At 40.8% G+C, this 19335-nt stretch overlaps 1 protein-coding gene across 5 annotated transcripts in view; it reads right to left on the bottom strand.

Moving 5' to 3' along the window:
- Positions 1–7269, bottom strand: part of CHRNB3 (cholinergic receptor nicotinic beta 3 subunit) — a 29304-nt gene extending 22035 nt beyond the window's left edge. The window contains exons 1-3 of one of the 5 annotated variants that reach the window (XM_037524693.1): positions 7195–7269; positions 6291–6400; positions 2756–2880 (exon numbers count right to left, since the gene is read on the bottom strand). Coding sequence is in view for 1 of the 5 variants with exons in the window: in XM_037524695.1 (XP_037380592.1) it covers positions 7195–7198 (4 nt within the window). In the remaining 4 variants the exon portion in view is untranslated. The remainder of the gene's footprint in view (positions 1–2755; positions 2881–6290; positions 6401–7194) is intronic. The other 4 variants (XM_054700220.1, XM_037524694.1, XM_037524695.1 and 1 more) reach the window with 4 other exon arrangements.
- Between the last annotated feature and the right edge of the window lie 12066 nt (positions 7270–19335).

Below are 19335 nucleotides of genomic sequence, written 5' to 3'. Positions count from 1 at the left end.
ATTTCCATTGTCAATTACAATAGCACACCATACGCCAGGGATTTACAAACTTCTGTTATCATTGACCCTTCCTTGTGTCTGGTCTCAGTCATTCTTGCTGCAGTTTGTCTGCCTCTATGTCTAGTCAATATTATTATGATTTCAAATATAACTTCTTACCACGGGTGGGGAAATTTTTCAGGGCGGGGATAAGCAGTGGGTCTTAATGTTTAGAGTTCACTGGAATTTCAGGGACTGAAATTGAACCTATCACTAACCTCCAGCATAATCTGTGATTTCAGTAAAATTTCAGTCTAAGGATAATTCTTAATTTGAGTTAAAATTAATTTTAATAACTTAATTCAAGTTAATTTTAATAATTTAAATGAATGCTCTCATTTGATTTAACACTTATAAAATCCAAAGACCCTGGAAAGGAGGGCACTTTGATCCAAAGAATTTCAATCCTTTTTCTTCTTCAGCCCTTGTTCACTTACACATGGATGTCCTTCCAACAGTAATATTTCTCATTAAAGGGGGAGGTCTGAAAAATCATAGTTTGTAAATAAGTATCCAATTCTTTCCTGAGATCACATCATGAAAGTCAAGGGCTCCTGGGGAGGCTTTGCAATTTCCTCAGGTTTGGCATTAAGGGAGACTAGGACTCAGAAAATGGGTTGTTATGCTGAAAGAGCAGCATGGGGCTTGGGGGCCCCCTGTTGGACTGTAGGCCTTACCGCATGCTCCTTTTTAAAGGTTGCACGCTTTAGCCATTATCTGTTCATTAAATTTTAAATTACAAAAAGGAAAACCTAGCCTGCCTACTTCCAAAACTAAGCACTAGATGGCAATGTATTTTTGGTCTGATAGCAGCCATCCCACACATAGCTATCAAGGAAGGGTGTGCACACCATAAGACCTCCCCAAGCACAATCTGGAGAACTTGTAAAATAGGTAATTGAGTTGGGGCCTGTGACTGCTCCAGAATCAGGCAAGTCATCCGGCCTGGAGGCGCTGCCTCCAGCAACTGTTAGAGGAACAGGGAGGAGCAAACTCTGAGTCATTGAATGATGTCAGCCTCTGCCACCTTCTGGCTCTAGTTCCCAGCACACCACTCCCTGGCAAGCCACTGTGAAATGTGCTTCCTGAATTGGTGGTTTCTAGAAAGGGGTAGGGCAGCCATGAGGAACAGGGAAAAGGAAGAAAAGGAAGGAAGGCTTTCTGGAGGATGCTTTCTGGAGGATGCTTTTCCTGGTCGTTCTGTTCTTTTTTATGACCTCAGTGATTTGGTAGATAGCTCAAGCCCATGCTCTTGAGAGACCATGGTGGTCACCATGACAACCTCATGGTGGAGTCAGCTTGGTGGCACTCTTTGAGCTTTGGTTTTCACCTTCTCTCCCAGCGCTTTGAGCTCTACCCAGACTCTTAACCTGTGTTTCTTGCCAGAAGGTGCCTTGGATTCATTCTCCTGGCAGCTCTGCTCTTGGGCATTGGCTGCTCTGCTTTGGGTTCTGCCTGTTTGGCTGAACATTTGTCCAAGAGGAGATGGTTGATTTTGGAGTTTGATTGGAAGGTCTGCATTCTGAAATCCTTGTCTCTGCTACTCCTCTTTCCCCTCTCCCTATTCCCTTTGAACTTCTCACCAATGAAAAATCTTTGCGCATACAAGAGTTTGATCACTTTTATTTTATGTGCATGGTAGGCCCAAACTGTAGAAAATGGGCATCATGGGCTTTTCTTCTTAACAATTTGGGGTCTCTGGGCACTCATTGGTTTTGCCTGGTATCAGTTTTGGTGCCCTGAAATTTTGCCTTGTATCAGAACCTTGTGCTGTAAGGAAGGAAGGTTTGAAAAGAAAATAACCGTGTCTAAACTTACTCTATGCAGTGGAGCTTCTCAAACCTACCTATACATCCTAATAATATGGGGAGCTTTTGAGAAAGAAAAATCCCTGGATGCATTCTCCAGAAATTCTGGGTCAGTAGGTCTGGAATAGGGCCCATGTGGTTTTAAAGAGAAGCCAAGCTTACTGACCACAGACCACTCACTTGTATGAATGAGTGGAACGTCTCTTGCAAGTTAAGTCACCACAAGGGCCAGGAGAAAACCTCAATGACAGTGGAACAAACCAGAAGAAATCACTTTAGACAAGGAAGGGGTTGGCGGGGAGAGGTAAGGGTGTTTTTGAGGCCCCCAAACCCCAGAATGCCCTAGAAAATATCTGTGACCTTGATAGGTAGAGGGTGTAGAGTCCAGCATGGAGACCCCTGGTTGGGAGGAAGTTCTCACTTCATTCCTTTTTTTTTTTTAAAAAGATTTATTTATTTATTGATTGATTGATTTATTTATTTATTTATTTATTTATTTATTTATACAAGAACCAGGGTACAGGCCAGATGTGTGGGAGGGTGAGAGGATTCACCAGAGACAGAGTGGGGAACAGAACAGGCAGACTGACGAAATACACTGCTGAGGGGAGCAATGGGCGAGACAGGAGAGGTCTGCCATGCCATGTGGGACCCTTTCCGGCTGGCCTGGATCCAAACGGTGCTGCAGAGGCTGCGGACAGCTTCATAGCACAGGGCTCAACCGCCTGCACCACCAGGGGAGACCCTCATTTCATTCTTCACTGGTTCTTTTCCTGTTTCTTTTAGGAAGTTTTACTTCATCCTATTTGAATGATAAAAACTTCCTTCACTATGTCATTATTACTACCATATTTTTTCATTACTTTTCCCTGGCCAATAACGGTTGAGCTGATCCTATTCAGACTTACCAGGCCTAAGTGTTGGGTTTCCAATCTTAACCCTTCAGAGGAGTTCTATTTTGTTTAGATTCTACCTCTTTAGCAGTGATGCTTGTTCAGTGCTATATAGCAAGTGTCACTCCATGAGGCTCACCCTGTCAGAGAAAACAAGGAGGAGAAAAATTTCCCCACTGCTTTGGGTTCTTTTGAGGCTTGACTAACAAATTAACATCAGACAGATTGGTAAGAGAAAAGTAAAAAATTAATGGCATATATACGAAGAATAGATGGTTGTAAATTCCAAAGTAAAAAATGGTATAAACTAGGGGTATTTATTCTGTGCTAAGGGGCCCAGGGCATGAAGAGGAGAGGAGGGGGTTTTATATGGTGGGGAGGGGATGACTTTAAGACTAAAAAGATTAATTTCTCAGTTCACTGATAAACCTATACCTGGATGATATCCCCCCCATACTAACTAATTTTTTTTTAAGATTTATTTATTTATGCATATAAGAACTGGGGTACAGGCCAGAGGTGTGGGGGGGTGAGAGGATTCGCCAGAGACAGAGTGGGGAACAGAATAGGTGGATTGACTGAAATACACTGTTGAGGGGAGCAGCAGGCGAGTCGGGAAAGGTCTGCTGCACCATGCCTGGGGAATCGAATGTGTTGCAGTGGCTACAGGTAGCTTCATAGTGCGGCATTTTAACCCCTCGTACCACCAGGGAGGCCCCCCCTCCCCATACTAATTCTTTTAGGTCACTAGAGGAAACTTCTTTTACAAGCGGTAAGGCAAAAGTTGATAGGAAGGATAAGATTTTTTCCTGTTTCAGATCTGGGAATGGCAGAGTGACAAGTGATAGTTCAAGAGAGCTCCTCCTTCAGGCCTTCCTGTCTCCCATTTAAACAAGGTTTCCTTTCCTCACTTTCACACTGGCTTATTTCATTTAATGTAGTATCTTCATTGTCATCCTGATGCCCTGGACCATTGTTGTGGCCTGTGTCAGGATTTCCTTCCTTTTTAAGGTTGAATAACATTTCATTATTGTATGTATATGAGAAATGCTACTGTCATCACAGCGTGTACATGTCTCTGAGTCCCTGCTTTCGATCTTTTGTGTTTATGACCAGTTGAAGTAGAATTTCTGGATCATATAGTAATTCCATTTTATTTTTTTGTAATTCTATTTTCAATTTTGGGGGTCATCATCACACTATTTTCCACAGCTACAACATCATTTTAAATTCCCATCCATAGTGCACATTCTCTACTTCTCACCAACACTTCTTATACTTTATACTTGGAGGATTATTAGTAATAGCCATTGTGGATTGTGGACCTTTGAAGATACATGATAAAGGAAATTTGTGTAGGTTTTTGAAAATCCTTATTGGGAACTAATTGGGGGAGAGAAGATACATGTACTTTGAGACACAATTCTAACTTATGTTTTGATGAGATTCTTTCATTTATTCCCTTTATCTACATTCACCTTTATTATTTTTCTTCCTTTATTCTGCTCCTGACGCTATTAACTCTTATCGAACTCTGCAAATTATGGATCAATCATCTCATCTACCTGGCACACTGTTTCCAACTCAAGACAATGGGATCTTTCTAAGCCAAGAGCCAAATCAACTGGTGAATGTTTGGGTGAGTTATTGGGTGCTTCTTAAAACACAGCTATCTTTTTCCAAAATGACAAAGCAATTGGATTTGGCTTTATGAAAGGAACAAGGAGGCCTGACTGTCTGGGAATCCAAGGTGTTACTTTTTTTCTTTGCAAATGCAGGGAAATTAGTTGTACTTTTTCTTATGTGAATAGCATTGTTTGAATGCAGATCCGACATGCTCTTTCCATAAAGACCATAGTTTTGGTTTTGTTTGTTTGCCAATATCATAAATCCAAGCATTTCTTTGTTATGTCCTTTGTATTCCTGAGCTAGCAGAGGATTAAGAGCAGTTATGAGAGTTAAATGAAGCCTTATGTTAGTCCAGTGCTGAGTCTGTCCTTAATATGGGCTTGCCAAAAATATATAAACATCTGTCACCCTACACGATTTCCCCACTCAAAGCCCATCACGACTGGTGCTTGTGACACCTGGCTGCCCCTTCTGGTCCCTCAGCAAATATGACATTTGCAATCTTGCTCACTGTTTTCCAGGAACTTTAACACTGCACTGGAGGTTCCTGACAGGCCATATCTTACTGTTCTTGGAATAAGTTTGGCTGGTTCACGGAAAACTCTTAAAATATTTGTTGAAAGAATGGAGCAAATTTAAGCTGCTATATATCTGCATAGCAGTTCAGTTAAATTTTTAAGTGCCTGGGAATGTGAATACCATTATCTTGGTAAGGGTCACCTAAAAGAAATGAACCCACAGAATCATGCTTATTTAGACTTAACTCTGATATTATAAACTGACCCTGCTCTGCGTCCATTCCCAGGCCAACATGCCCTTTTCCCATCTGTATGGTCACACAGAGGGATAACTTTGTTTATCATGTATCTTTAATTTCATTCTGCTTCTTTAATGGTTGGGAGAATTGCCAACCATGCCTTCTGGTATTTTGCTTTTCCTGTTAGAGAGAAATGAGAGTTGGAATATTGATGGACCTGGGGATTTGCCTGAGCTGCCCCTTAGCTCAGTTTTGGCTCCTTGAATCTCCAGATCCAACTTACAGACTTTCTGCATTGCTGCTAAACAGTGCTGCAAAATAAAATTCAATTGAGTGAATTTTACAGAATTTATTTGTTTTCTTAAACTGTTCATGAATTGGACAGCATCCTATCTATCAGACAGAATGGAACTCCAAAGAGATGTACAGAATTAAAGACTTTCATCATCAGAGGGAGTGATAAGGAGGAAATTATACTCAGCCAAAAAGCAGATTCCTTATTAGAAGGTCACTTTTATTTAGGGCATGGCAGGGGCTCAACAGCAAATAGCCCATCTAGTGCTGGTCAGGTGTTTGTTGATTGACATGTTTGAGATTACCTTTCTGGGGGAACTGAAACTCAAAATTGTGATTAAGTTGTCTTGATTTAGTGACATGAGGCTTGGCATAAGTGACTCCATTTGGGGGCTGGCGTCTTGTTTTTAACAAGTCACTGTGGGAAAGAGGATTGTAGTCACTAGGATGTTGGATTTGATTCTATAAGGAACAGAGAAATCTTGAGAAGGTTGTGAAATACACAGAAGGCCTTTCCCCCATCCCCTGCTTTTTTCCTTGGTCCTCAGTTAACTCCTTCCATTAAGGAAAGTCACTTTTAGGTTTTATAAATTGTAGTAGGTATGTTCTTTTCAACAGCTTATCAGAGATCTTTTAGAAATGATTTTCAACTCTCTGGAGAGAATGTTATAACATTGGAAAGTAATTCACTTCCTTGTTTGGTGTTGAAGTTATCACCCTTTCAGCTTGTGTTAAGCCTTATTTTAATTTTATTTGTATTCATAGGGCTCTTATCTGAAGCAGTCAGTAGGAATAAAACTTCCAGTGTAATGGTTGAGGAAAGGGATTTTCTTGGGAAAGAAGACAGGAGAATAACAAATATAGTCTCACCTGCTCCTTCTTGTTGGCTGTGGCTGGAACCACAGTTTAATTGAAAATTGAAACGATTAATCTTTCAGCAGATTTGTGGCCTTATTCCAATTTCTGTGGATGATGGGACTCTAGTAAATGGTTCCAGATTTAAGTATTTCGAAATGGAAAGATTGTCATATTCTAGAAACTACAAACTTATAAATTTGATATCAATTTCCAGTAGAACCAAGAATAGCTTATGAGACAAATAGCTAATAGTTATTACTGAGATCCAGCATGGATCCATTAAAAACAAGTAGTATTAATTAAACACAGCTCTTCAAGTTGGGATGGAGAACTAAATAATTAAGTAATAGCAGATGCATTAACAGCATTAAACCTTAGAGGCTGGGAGGAAAGGCCAGTGGAATAGCATAGGAAATGTGCTTTGGCCTGCAGAGAAATGGACTAAAGAAAGAGTTCAGGGGCATAGATATTAGAATTTCTTCTCCTTTCCATTAAGCAAAAAGAAAAAGGGTTTTGTGAGTTGTGAATTTTAGCGATAGCCCAGCTTGACCCTTGTGAGTTTTCTGTCACTGAAGGACTGAAAGGAAAAATGACAATAGGGAAGAAAACGTCTACCTAGGAGAGCTACACCAGCAGGCCCTCAACAGATGAAGAAGGTGGATAAGAGATCACCCCCACCCTCACATTTTGGCCCCCATGAGTAACATTCAAATAATTGGAATTTGAGAGTCATGGAATAAGTTCTCAATTCCTACATGCCATTTACTGACATGCATAATTTTATCTTTATATATACATACACACATATATTCACAGACATGTATTAATTAACTGCTAATAAATACTGATACAGGTGTTTAAAGGGTAATCTTATCCTTTGAATAGCTCTAGAAAGTTGTTTCAGAAAAAAACATACCCATGATAAAGCAGTCCTTCTGTGCTTCAAAGATTATCCCCTCACACTAAACAGCCCCAAAAGTGACATTCACAAAAGAAGGAAAGACAGGATATCCCAGGGAGATCAGCCAAACCACCTTGGGGAGAGCAGGGTAACAAGTCACAGAGGATCAACTGTGATGTGAGAATTGCTTATGTGAAGAGAGTCCTTCTCAGGAAAGATGAAAGCATGTAGGATTGGGGGAAGTAAAGCAGTTAAGTTTCTGGCTTATTCAACAATGTGAAGATTATTATTTAAGAATCGCTACTATTCTGGGTGCAAGGGGTTAAGCACAGCACTATGAAGAAACCAGCAGCCACTGCAGCACGAGTTCGATCCCTGGCGGCCACCAGGGAGGTGACCCACATGGCACAGCAGACCTCTCCTGACTCGCCTGCTGCTCCCCTCAGCAGGGCACTTCGGTCAGTCTGCCTGTTCTGTTCCCCACTCTGTCTCTGGTGAATCCTCTTACCCCGCACCTCTGACCTGTACCCCAGCTCCTGTATGCATAAATAAAAAAATCTTTAAAAAAGAAAGAATCGCTACTATTCAGACCTCAACATTCAGAATTAATCAACAAGTGCCTCTTGAAAACCGTTTTGAAGTCATCTGTGATGGAAGCTGTGAGTGATATACAAAAATGGGAAGATATAACCCTAACCTTGCTGAAGTGTACCTTCTAATTACCAGCACTTCCTGGGTTATGATGGACAAGACTTCAACTCACACTCGTTTAAAATAACAAGAGGGGGGGCCTCCCCGGTGGCGCAGCGGTTGAGCGCTGGGTTGCGAAGCTGCCCGCAGCCTCTGCGGCGCCGGTTCGATCCCCGGCTGCTCCCTGGCCACGGGAGGAGGGTCCCACATGGCGCGCAGACCTCTCCTGCCGCCCGCTGCTCCCCCCAGCAGTGTACTTCGGTCCTTCTGCCTGCTCTGCTCTCCGCTCTGGCCCTGGTGAATTCTCTCACCCTCCCGAGCTTCTGACTGTACCCAGTGCATGTATAAACAGAAAGAAAGAAAGAAAGAAAGAAAGAAAGAAAGAAAGAAAGAAAGAAAGAAAGAAAGAAAGAAAGAAAGAAAGAAAGAAAGAAAGAAAGAAAGAAAGAAAGAAAGAAAACATGCCTCTATATAAAAAAAAATTAAAAAAAAATAAAATAACAAGAGGGGGACATTAATGAAGGGATTCTCAGGGGTTTATGGAGTCAAACGAGGAGCTAACTACTCAAGAAAGCTGTGGACAGGACTCTGGACGCTGGAGACAAGGACTGGTCTCCAGAACTCTCTCCAAGTGTTGCTTTCATGTTTCCTGCTGTAGATGAGTGTCTTTACATGATAGACAAAACGGCTCTTGTACTTCCAGCCTTGCAAGTGCCTTACAACAGATCCCTTGTCAGAAAGGAAAGGAAGCGTCACTCCCACTTTGAAAATGTAGAAAATGAACTTTGGCCACTTGTAATTGTGGCCAAGGATGAGGTATTATGATGACTCTAACCTGGGTCCTATGCCCCCTTCCATACTAAGAAACTAGCAGGGGTCCTTTGTGAGGAGAAAAGATTTGGTGTCAAAGAAAATCAAGTCACCACACAGTTATTCTGGCAAAAAAGACTCAAGGACATGAAGCAGGAATGAGAATATGCAATCGTCGGCCAAGCAAGTGTGCATAGATACAGGCAAGGGACCATCTCCAGCCTGTGTACACCTGCTTGCTGGCACTGCAGCCCACGCTGGCTCTTGCTTACTCAGGCATTGCAGAGACACTGGGTTGTCTTTATATTACAGAAAGCAGTTAATTTGGGAGCTCCCAGGTTCCTTTATTTCTGCATCAGAGTGACCATAAAGGAGACTTCAGCTCTTAGATTGGATTCAGAAAGTTTTCTTTCCTTTTTTTTTTAAAGATTTATTTATTTATTTATTTATTTATTTATTTATTTATTTATTTATTTATTTATACAAGCACTGGGTACAGTCAGAAGCACGGGAGGGTTAGAGAATTCACCAGAGCCAGAGCGGGAACAGAGCAGGCAGAAGGACCAAAGTACACTGCTGAGGGGAGCAGCGGGCGGCAGGAGAGGTCTGTGTGCCATGTAGGACCCTCCTCCGGTGGCCGGGGAGCAGCCGGGGATCGAACCGGTGCTGCAGAGGCTGCTGGCAGCTTTGCAACCCAGCGCTCAACAGCTGTGCCACTGGGGAGGCCCCAGAAAGTTTTCTTAAACATATCCCTTGATCTTGCCAATTCTGCAATCCTGTGTGAGTCCTCTGTGGCTTGCCTCTGGGCAGATGACATCCTGGATACAAAAATATTGTAGTAACATTTCATTTTGTTACTTTCTTTTCTTATATTTGATAGCCCCTACTCCCATCCCACCCAATGGTTCTTCTGGGGTACTGGAGTTACATCTTACTGCTTCCTTCCACAGTGCTTATCAGTCAGAGTACTGGGAGTTGTGCAGGGCAGAGACAAGTGGGAGCTAGGTTCTGGGTTTTGAGTGTGGCCCCCCATAGTTAATCAATTAACCCATTATTTCTCAACTGCGGACCATTTTGCTTTCTTCAGGGGACATCTGGCAATTCTCGGAGATATTTTGATGATCATACTAGGAAAAGGAGAGCTACTATGTCCAGCAGATGGAGACAAGGGATGTCTCCAAATACCCTACACTGCACAGGGGAAACTCACAACAAAAGTTACCCTTCTGAAAATAGTAACATGCCAAGGGTTAAGTCCTGGTTCTAATTCAACATACAGAGGGAGTCCAGTTCTCTGGAGAGCTAAGGATAGGGGCAGGGGAAAGTGGGAAGAATGTTCTAGGGAGTGGCAAAGAGAAGGCACAGATTGACCTGAGGCCTAAATAAAATGGTGTCTTCATAAACACTCTTGTTTTAATAAACATCACAGATATGGCAACAGCAGCAACAGCCTTAGCTTCAATAATTCCCTTCAACAGTCCCAGGCTGAGCTTGGAGAAAAACCTAGCCTGGAGAAAAACCTGGAGAAAAACCTAGCCTGGAGAAAAACTAGCCTGGAGAAAAACCTCCCTGCTAACCTTTCTGGATGAAAGAAACTCAACTTGCCCATGTCTGGTGTGGCTGACTCCCTAAGAGACGTTCACCCTTCTTAGATTGAAATGCTTGACAGTTTGACATTACATTAAGACTTTGATGAGAAATTCCATTATCCATATATTTTGTGTATTTTAGACTCATTGGAGTCTAATTGTTAATGTTGCCAATTCCCATGAAAAGAAAACATTAGCTTATAAGCCAGTCCTTATCACTGGAAAATTGCACCATGGGACACCCGTCATGAGAACAGGATGTATTTCAATGAGAAGGAACACTGAGAAAAGTAGCATTTAGATATAATTGTATTTCATCAAAGACAAAATTAAATTGGAGAAGAGGAGATGAGGGGAGCTTGCTCTAATCATGAAGCCCTGAGGGGGACTTACCACAAAGCAAACATTTAAGAATAATTAAACTGTTTTACTGAGGCTGTACGTTTCCTTCCATCCCTCTACTCACCATGTATTGATTCATTATGATTTTCTACTCTCTTCAGAAAAGGAACAGTGCTGAAGACTCAGAGGATAAAGCAATGACTTGGATGATTTCCCACCCTTGAAGAATTGACAATTTTGTGACTGCTAGCTGTGAGTTTGCCATGAGAACTCCTATTTCCTGTATGGGAGTTCAAATCTCATTCTACCATGTTCCTGTCCATAAATTGTTCCAGATTTCCCCACTCGTGTGGTATTTGAAGTAGATTGGACATAAAAGGCTGAGAAATTCCCTATCCACTGAAAGTAAGATATAGATCTATTTGTACTGCAGGGGGCACCATTACATAGAATAAACTTAGATCTGGGACTCCAGGCTTGTGCAATAACATGGCTTTTCCTGTGCCAGATTTTTGGGGTTCAGGGGATTTTAGAGAAATTTGCTCTCCTTTGGGATTCAGTAGGGGAGATTTTATGAGGTTTTAAAAATTGTTACTAAAGGATAGCACACATCAAGGAAAGCATACAGATCTTAAATATACAAATCAATGAATTTTTGCATAGCTATACATCAAGACATAAATTACATCTACCCTCCCCTGAATGTTCTGCTCCCCAAATTATACCCCCTCCCATATTCATTATTCTTACTTTATCACCATAGGTGGTTTTACCTAAATTGTACTTTATTAGAATGGAAATAATACACTTTTTCTTTGGTCTTCTTCTTTGGCCCGTGATTATGTCTGTGAGTTATCCATACTGATGTTCTTAGAGTAGTGCCATCTTTATACTGCAGTGTAGTGTTTTATTGAAATAACTCACCCCAATCTATTTATTTATTTATTTTCAATGGTAATCTGTTTTAATCTTTATTTTGCACTATGGATATAAAATGGCCATATCTAAATTTTGAAGATTTGAGGGAATAATTAGTATCATGTACATATAAGGAGAGATTGCTATTAATAAAAATTAGAACAGTGAAAGATGATTTCTATTTAGTAAATTCTTCCCTATGTAACACACTCCAATTTATTTGTTTATTCTCTTGCTGGTGGGCATTTGGGTTGTTTGCAACTAGAGATGTTATGAATAAAGTTGCTAAGAACACTTTTATATATGTCTTTTGGTGGACATGTGTGCTTATTACTCTTGCTATATATCTAGGTGAATTGGATAGTATTTTTAGATCCCCAAAATATTTCTAGATAAAATATGCTCATTTTTAATCTTTGAATGTATGTACAGGTATTTATTATAGGGAACTTTATCTGCAGCACACTGAGCGTGTTTGATTTTGACTCATTGCAGTCTAAAGAGAGCACACTGTTTTGTTCTACAGTCATACAACAAACAAAAACATTTATGCTGTGTCATGAACAGACAAGACCATGGTGGGAATTTGTGTACGTTGCTCCCTAAAGTTAATTGATTGGAAGAGTAAATGTGTGTGGGCATGGAGTTGGCTCTGGAAAGTGGGGTTCTTTTGGAAATCACATCTGGGCACCAGTGGGACCACATGGTTAGAGCCTTGAAGTCCTTCTGGTCTGTTAACCTGGAAAGCATGAAGACAGTGGAGGTGAAGGCTGCATTCCTGGATGACGGGTGGATGAAGGACAGGATGCAAAGATAACGTTGAGGTTTCCCATCCTGTGAGAAAGAAAGTGGGTATGCTATTAGGTGAAATAAGAAAATCATGAGAAAGAGAGCAGCATCACAATTTTACTCCAACTCCCATGCAAATATGTAAGGAAAATGTAACCTCTTTATTTCTCCATAACCAAACTGAATTTTTGAGTGAGATCTTACTTTCTGTGTAATAGGAAATTACACTTGAAATTTAAACTGGTCAAACAGTGGCATCTCCTTTTCCTTTAAATGAGTAAATTCTCAGTTTCTATCCCCCACCCTCTCCAGCTGCCTTTTCTCCACATGAGATGATGGAATTGGCTGAATTTTCAGGGGTCTGATGATCTCATGGAGGTAAAGTTAATTATAAGGTTTATAATCATTTCAATTATGGAAAGAATGAATATTTCATTTAGAAGAATATAAAGACAAGAATAGTGAAGAAGTCCCTGAAAAAAGAACAATGGAGTAGGGGAGATAGGAAACTATTTAAAAACCTCTATAGCTAAATCAGTGTGATATTGGAACATAAATAGACACAGAGACCAGGGAAAAGACTAGAAAAATCTAGAAAAGGATCCAATTGCTTATGGGAACTTAGCATATAATAAAGGCATCATCTCAAACCATCAGGGCAAAGAGAGACATTTTAATAAATGGTTTTAAAGATACACAGATACACAGATAGCCACAGTGCGGAAAAAGACAAAATTGAATCCATTCTTCACATGACGATATGCAATGAGAAAATTTTTCAAAGGTTTATATTCCAGAAGAAAAGATGAATCAATCTGAGTACATTTTAAAAAGCTTGCATGGCAAAAAAAATCTGTAAGTCAAGTATAACGTACTGGGAAAAATATTATAAGCAAAGGGCCTCCCCGGTGGCGCAGCAGTTGAGCGCTGGGTTGTGAAGCTGCCCGCAGTCTATGCGGCGCCGGTTCCATCCCCGGCTGCTCCCCGGCCACCAGAGGAGGGTCCCACATGGCGCACAGACCTCCCCTGCCGCCCCCTGCTCCCCTCAGCAGTGTACTTTGGTCCTTCTGCCTGCTCTGCTCCCCACTCTGGCTCTGGTGAATTCTCTCACCCTCCCGCGCTTCTGACTGTACCCAGTGCTTGTATGTATAAACAAACAAACAAATAAATCAATCTTTAAAAAAAAATATTATAAGCAAAGTGTTGTTTACCCTAATACATAAATAGCTTCTAAATTAAAAAAGAAAAAGGCCAACAAATCTATAGGAATCAGAGAAACAGACAAGTTGCAGAAAGTGAAATCCAAATAACCCTTATGAATTGATTCCATGGCCATATGAAAGATTCTCATCCTTGCCCCAAGTAAGAAAATTGTGAATGAAAACTCATTGAGATACCGCTTCTTGCCTAGCAGATTGACAAAAGTCAAAATGTTTGACAACATATTCTGTTGGCCAAGCTGTGGAGAAATGGCCATTTCAATACTTTGCTGGTGGGAATACAAAATAGTATAATTTCTATGGAGGGGTATTTGGCAATATCTAGCATAATTACATATGCCTTTGTTCGCTGAACTACATTTTGTGCTTTTTGGTATCAATCCCAAAGATGGAAGTAGCACTACATAACAAACCAACTGTTCGTCAACAGGGGGCTGGGTGAATTACTTACATTTGCAAATGAAGGGGTAGTCAACTGAAACCAAAAAAGAAGATATATTTTTATAAACTGCTACTGCATAGTTATTTCTGTATTATATTGATAAGTGGAAAAAGCAAGTGGATGGATTTAATATACTATTTATGTGACAAAGGGGAGGGATATAAAGACAGCACACACACAAATATATTATTCTATATATATCTCTAAACTGACCTTATTTATTTATTTTTTTAAAAGGTTCTTTTATTTATGCATACAAGAGCTAAGGTACAGGCCAGAGATGGGGAGTGGGGGTGAGAGGACTCACCAGAGACAGAGTGGGGAACAGAACAGGCAGATTGACTGAAATACCCTGCTGAGGGGAGCAGTGGGCAAGTGAGGAGAGGTCTGCTGCGCCATGTGTGTTGTTCCCTGGCCGCTGGGGATCCAACTCGTGCTGCAGAGGCTGTGTATTGCTTCATAGTGCGTTGCTTAACCCCTTGCACTACCAGGGAGGCCCAAAACTTGTCTTTTTTAAAATGAGAAGAAATGGGGGTGTGGGGTGGGGAGGTTGGGAGGAACTGGGGGGAAAGTGTGGGTTACTGAAAAAAGAATAATAAGAGAAGAGGTATAGATAGAACCTAGCTGTCTCTGATTGTATCTTAGCTGATAGATTTGACTGAAACCAGTTAAATATTTTATAATTACTTTTAAAAAACAAAATTAAATTTAGGAGGGCAGAAACAAATCCCTAAAATTGGGAAACAATGAAAGAAATGAATTTAACTGCATATTGACTTAGTGACATAATGCACAGAAGTGAGAGATTTCAAGAGACTTTAATTCACAGTAACTTGACTCTATGTTCATAGACAGACCCTAAGGACAAAGAGAAGCACAAAACAAGCAAACAAACAAACCTGCCTTCAGTGATCCCACTGTTGATGATAGTGTTGGTGTTCTTATTTAGAGATTGCGGTGTATGGATTGTGAGATGAAACAAACCTGTAATTACGGCTGTGTTATGAGAACCAGGATGTGAGCATGGGAAAAGGAGGTACAGATATAAGGTTGTAAAACAATGTTAAGTAAAAACAATGAAGTCCTGACTATAATTTGAGAGTATAAGTCCAAATTCTTCATGTATTTTATCTTTATAAAATGTCTCACTTAAGGGCTTCCCTGGTGGCACAGCAGTTGAGCACTGGGTTGCGAGGCTGCCCGCAGCCTCTGCAGCACCTGTCCAATCCTGGGCCACAGGTGAGGGTCCCACATGGCATGGCAGACCTCTCCTGCCGCCCACTGCTCCCCTCAGCAGTGTATTTCGTCAGTCTGCCTGTTCTGCTCCCCACTCTGGCTCTGGTGAATTCTCACCCTCCCACGCTTCTGACTGTATCCAGTGCTTGTATAAACAAACAAACAAACAAACAAACAAATAAATAAATCTTTTTAAAAAAATTTTTAAAAAAAGTCTTACTTAATTCTATTCACTGAAAAGACCTAGAAACAACCATCAATCCACTAGGAGTAAACATTCATAGTACCCGGATGATGGTGTTTAAATACAATTTCCTACTAAAGGAGCCCAAGGAGAATTTTAATTCAATTTTTCCTAATCAAAATATGCTTCTTCCTAAACAAAGAGTTGATGAGAAGTTTCTCTTTAAGTAATCTAGCTAACAAAAGAAGGAATAATAGAACATCATCATCCCTTAATGCCTGCGTAATGGTTCTAGGCAGCTAGCACCTCCAAAGAGTGTGTCTCTTTGCAAAAACTCCAAACCTGAATCTGAACATGCTCTAGATTTAACCACCAATGTATTAGGAAATACAGAGGAATGTGGGTAGAGGTATGATCAGAAAAAAGAGACTTCAGGGAGTTTTCAATAAATATATCACCAGGGTAAAAAGTAATAGGAACCAAAAATAGGAGATAGCAACCAATTACAACACATAAACTTTAACTGGATCATGATTTGAACTAAAACAATTAAGGACGATCAGGAAAATTTGAACACTGGTTGGAGAGTTAGTGATTTTTGAAGGGTGGTAGGAAAAGAATATGGTTGAAACATTATTGATCATGAATTGGTAGTTTTTGAAACTGGTGATGAGCTTACAAAGATTCATTATATTCCTCTGTCCATTTTTGTAGATGTTTGCAATTCCATAATAAACTCTTGGTTTTGAAAGCCTGCTCTGGATCTCAAATGCTGAATGTTTACCCTTCTCTTGTCTGCATTCCTCCTGCCAGTATCCTAACCCTCCTGAGTGCTAATGAACAGCCAGAAACCACACACAAGGGATTGTGATAGAGAAAAGCAATTGACATATTTCCAAAAATATTATTTCCCTTTCAGAAGATTTGTTGTTGATGGAAGATGATAAGTTCCATTTTTCATGTGCTGAATTTGAGATTCCCTGCTCCAGCAGGAGTTGAAAATAGGAGACTTCAGATTGGAAGACATAGCTGGACAGAAGCTGTGGAAATGGTTTTTACCAATGGAAAAAGTATAGTCTGCAAAGAAAAAGATGAGGACTGAAGATGGAACCTTTCCCTTCCTCCCATTATTCATTCACTCATTGTAAAATATATGTGAGAAGGGGGTTTCCCTGGTAGCACAGGGGTTAAAAGACAGTGCTATCAAGCTATCACCAGTCACTGTGGCATGAGTTTGATCCCCAGGCAGGGAGCTAACCCACAGGGCACAGCAGACCTCTCCTGTCTTGCCCACTGCTCCCCTCAGCAGTGTATTTCAGTAGATCCACCTGTTTTGCTCCCCACTCTGTCTCAGGTGAATTCTCTCACTTCCCGCACCTCTGGCCTGTACCCCAGTTCTTGTATGCATAAATAAATAAATCTTTAAAAAAATGTTTATGTGAGAAGGACATACAAGGTATCAGAATGTGGGGATAGAAAATGAGTGGTAGGGTCTTTCAAGAAAAGCAATTAAAGACATGAAAGCAGTGTTCACTCGGCAGCACATACACTAAAATTGGAAGGAGACAGATAACATAATAATAACACACAAATTTGTGAAGCATTCCATAAAATAAATAAAGAAAGAAAGAAAGGCATAAAAGCATTCAGTTCTGTAATTGAGGTAGACAAGAGGTACAGTAGATAGAAATACACAGAAGTCCTTTTATGTCTTTTGGTGTTTTGTTTCCTGGATTGTAATATAGTGTCCCTTGGTGTCTCGTCACCTTTTTTTATAAGTATGGCTACCCCTTCTTTCTTTCGGGGGGCCACTTGCTACATGGAAGACCTTCTAAGGTTTGTTTTTTTAAACAAAATTTGTCTAAAGAAATCAGAGAAATGCTCCTGTTTAGGAGGCCAGACAAACAAGAGAAGGTGAGAACAGAGGCCATGTCTCAGTTCTGGCTAATGAAACTAGTTGGGGACTTCCATAAAGATGTTTTACTGGGGGCCTCCCTGGTGGTGCAAGAGGTTATGCACAGCATTGTGAAGCTATCTGAGCCTCTGCAGCACGAGTTTGATCCCCAGGCAGGGAGTTACCCACATGGTGCTGCAGACCTCTCCTGACTCCCCTGCTGCTCCCCTCAGCAGTGTATTTCAGTCAGTCTGCCTGTTCTGTTCCCCACTCTGTCTCTGGCGAATCCTCTAAACCCACCCCCAACACCTCTGGCCTGTACCCCAGTTCTTGTATGCATAAATAAATAAATCTTAAAAAAAAAAAATTTTTCTCCTTACTGAAAGAATGTCCTTTCTACACTTTCCTTGCTGCTTCCTGATTTTGATTACAGTCTGAGCTGAAACTTAGAGCAATTGCAGCCATCTTGTGACTAGAAGCCAATAAATATAAAGACAACATATTGAAGGTATGAAAGTGCTTGGGTTCTTGATTTTGTTTGGTTTGCTAAGCAAGCCCTAAACAACCCACCTCTGTATTTGGTAAATAAATAAATGTCCTCATGTTTAAGATACTATTATACTGAATAATCTATTACTTGCAATGAAATAAACACCCAATTGATGTAGTATCTTTCTTATCAAACCATGAATTACTTGGAGAAGCAATATAGCATAACAATGGCAAGAAAATAGTGTCATATTTACAAGACTAATAATGACACCAACGGGAGATTGGTGTGGCCAGAAATTACACTCTAAAAGAATGAGTGAGTGGTCCACTGAGTCCACTCACAGAGGAAGAGTCAGGGTGACTTGTAGCCACTCATCCTTCCTTCAGTTGCTTTATTTTCTTTTTTTTTTTTTTTTTTTTTAAAGAGGCACGTATTTTTATTTATTTGTTTATTTATTTGCTTGTTTGTTTTGTTTATACATGCACTGGGTACAGTCAGAAGCGCGGGAGGGTGAGAGAATTCACCAGAGCCAGAGCAGGGAGCAGAGCAGGCAGAGGGACCGAAGTACACTGCTGAGGGGAGCAGCGGGCGGCAGGAGAGGTCTGCACGCCATGTGGGACCCTCCTCCAGTGGCCGGGGAGCAGCCGGCATCGAACCAGCGCCGCAGAGCTTCGCAACCCAGCGCTCAACCGCTGCGCCACCGGGGAGACCCCCAGTTGCTTTATTTTCAAAATGATTTGAGAAGTAATACTTATCACAAGGACTAAGTGTTAGTACATGGAACCTAGAATTCATGGAACACATTAAGCCCAGTGCTCAAAAAAGGGTCAACTATTCGAATTTATTTAAAGAAAGTATTGAATAACTACTGTATGCCAGGCACTATGCTCCGTGTGAGAACACACACTGGCAAATAAAATTAACATGGGGTACTTGTCCTCATCAAGCTTTTATTAATGTTGCCAAGGAAATGAAAAATGGGAATGTATGACTGCAGACGTTTAGTGAAACACATAAACTCAGAGTGATACTTTAAGATTGTATGGAACAATGGGGACTATACCTGAGAGGAAATACCAATTACTGTACGAAAATGAACAGCAATGTAGGAAAATTTAAAAAAATGTAAACATAAAGTGTGTTTGGAGAAACATCACTACTAAGAGAGAGACCCACATAGTAAGCTCTCCAAAACAAAATCAGAGAAAAGGGAGGGGAGAGGTAATAACAAAGAAGGAAGACAATGGACTCTGGTGGGGGGCCATGGGTCTCTGGTGGGTGCACTGTAGTGGCCATACCTGATGGGGGTGTCCAAATATTACTTCCACCACTACGAATGAATGAATAAACAAATTTTTGAAAAAATAAAGAAACAAAAAAATTAGAGCAAGGCTTAGTCAATGTGGAATCAGGTTAGTGTCTCATGCCCTGCCCACATCTCCCCTAATTCATGTCTGCCCAGAACCTCAGGATGTGACCCTCTTTGGAAATAGTCTTTCTAGAAGTAACTAGTAAAGTTAAAATGAGGTCCTATTGGATTAGGGTGGAC

The sequence above is a fragment of the Talpa occidentalis genome, unplaced genomic scaffold, assembly GCF_014898055.3.
Source record: "Talpa occidentalis isolate TD23 unplaced genomic scaffold, MPIMG_talOcc4v2.1 talOcc4.4, whole genome shotgun sequence".
NCBI lineage: Eukaryota > Metazoa > Chordata > Mammalia > Eulipotyphla > Talpidae > Talpa > Talpa occidentalis.
Note: the sequence above shows the minus strand (reverse complement) of the source record. Positions and strands in the feature narration are given on the sequence as shown.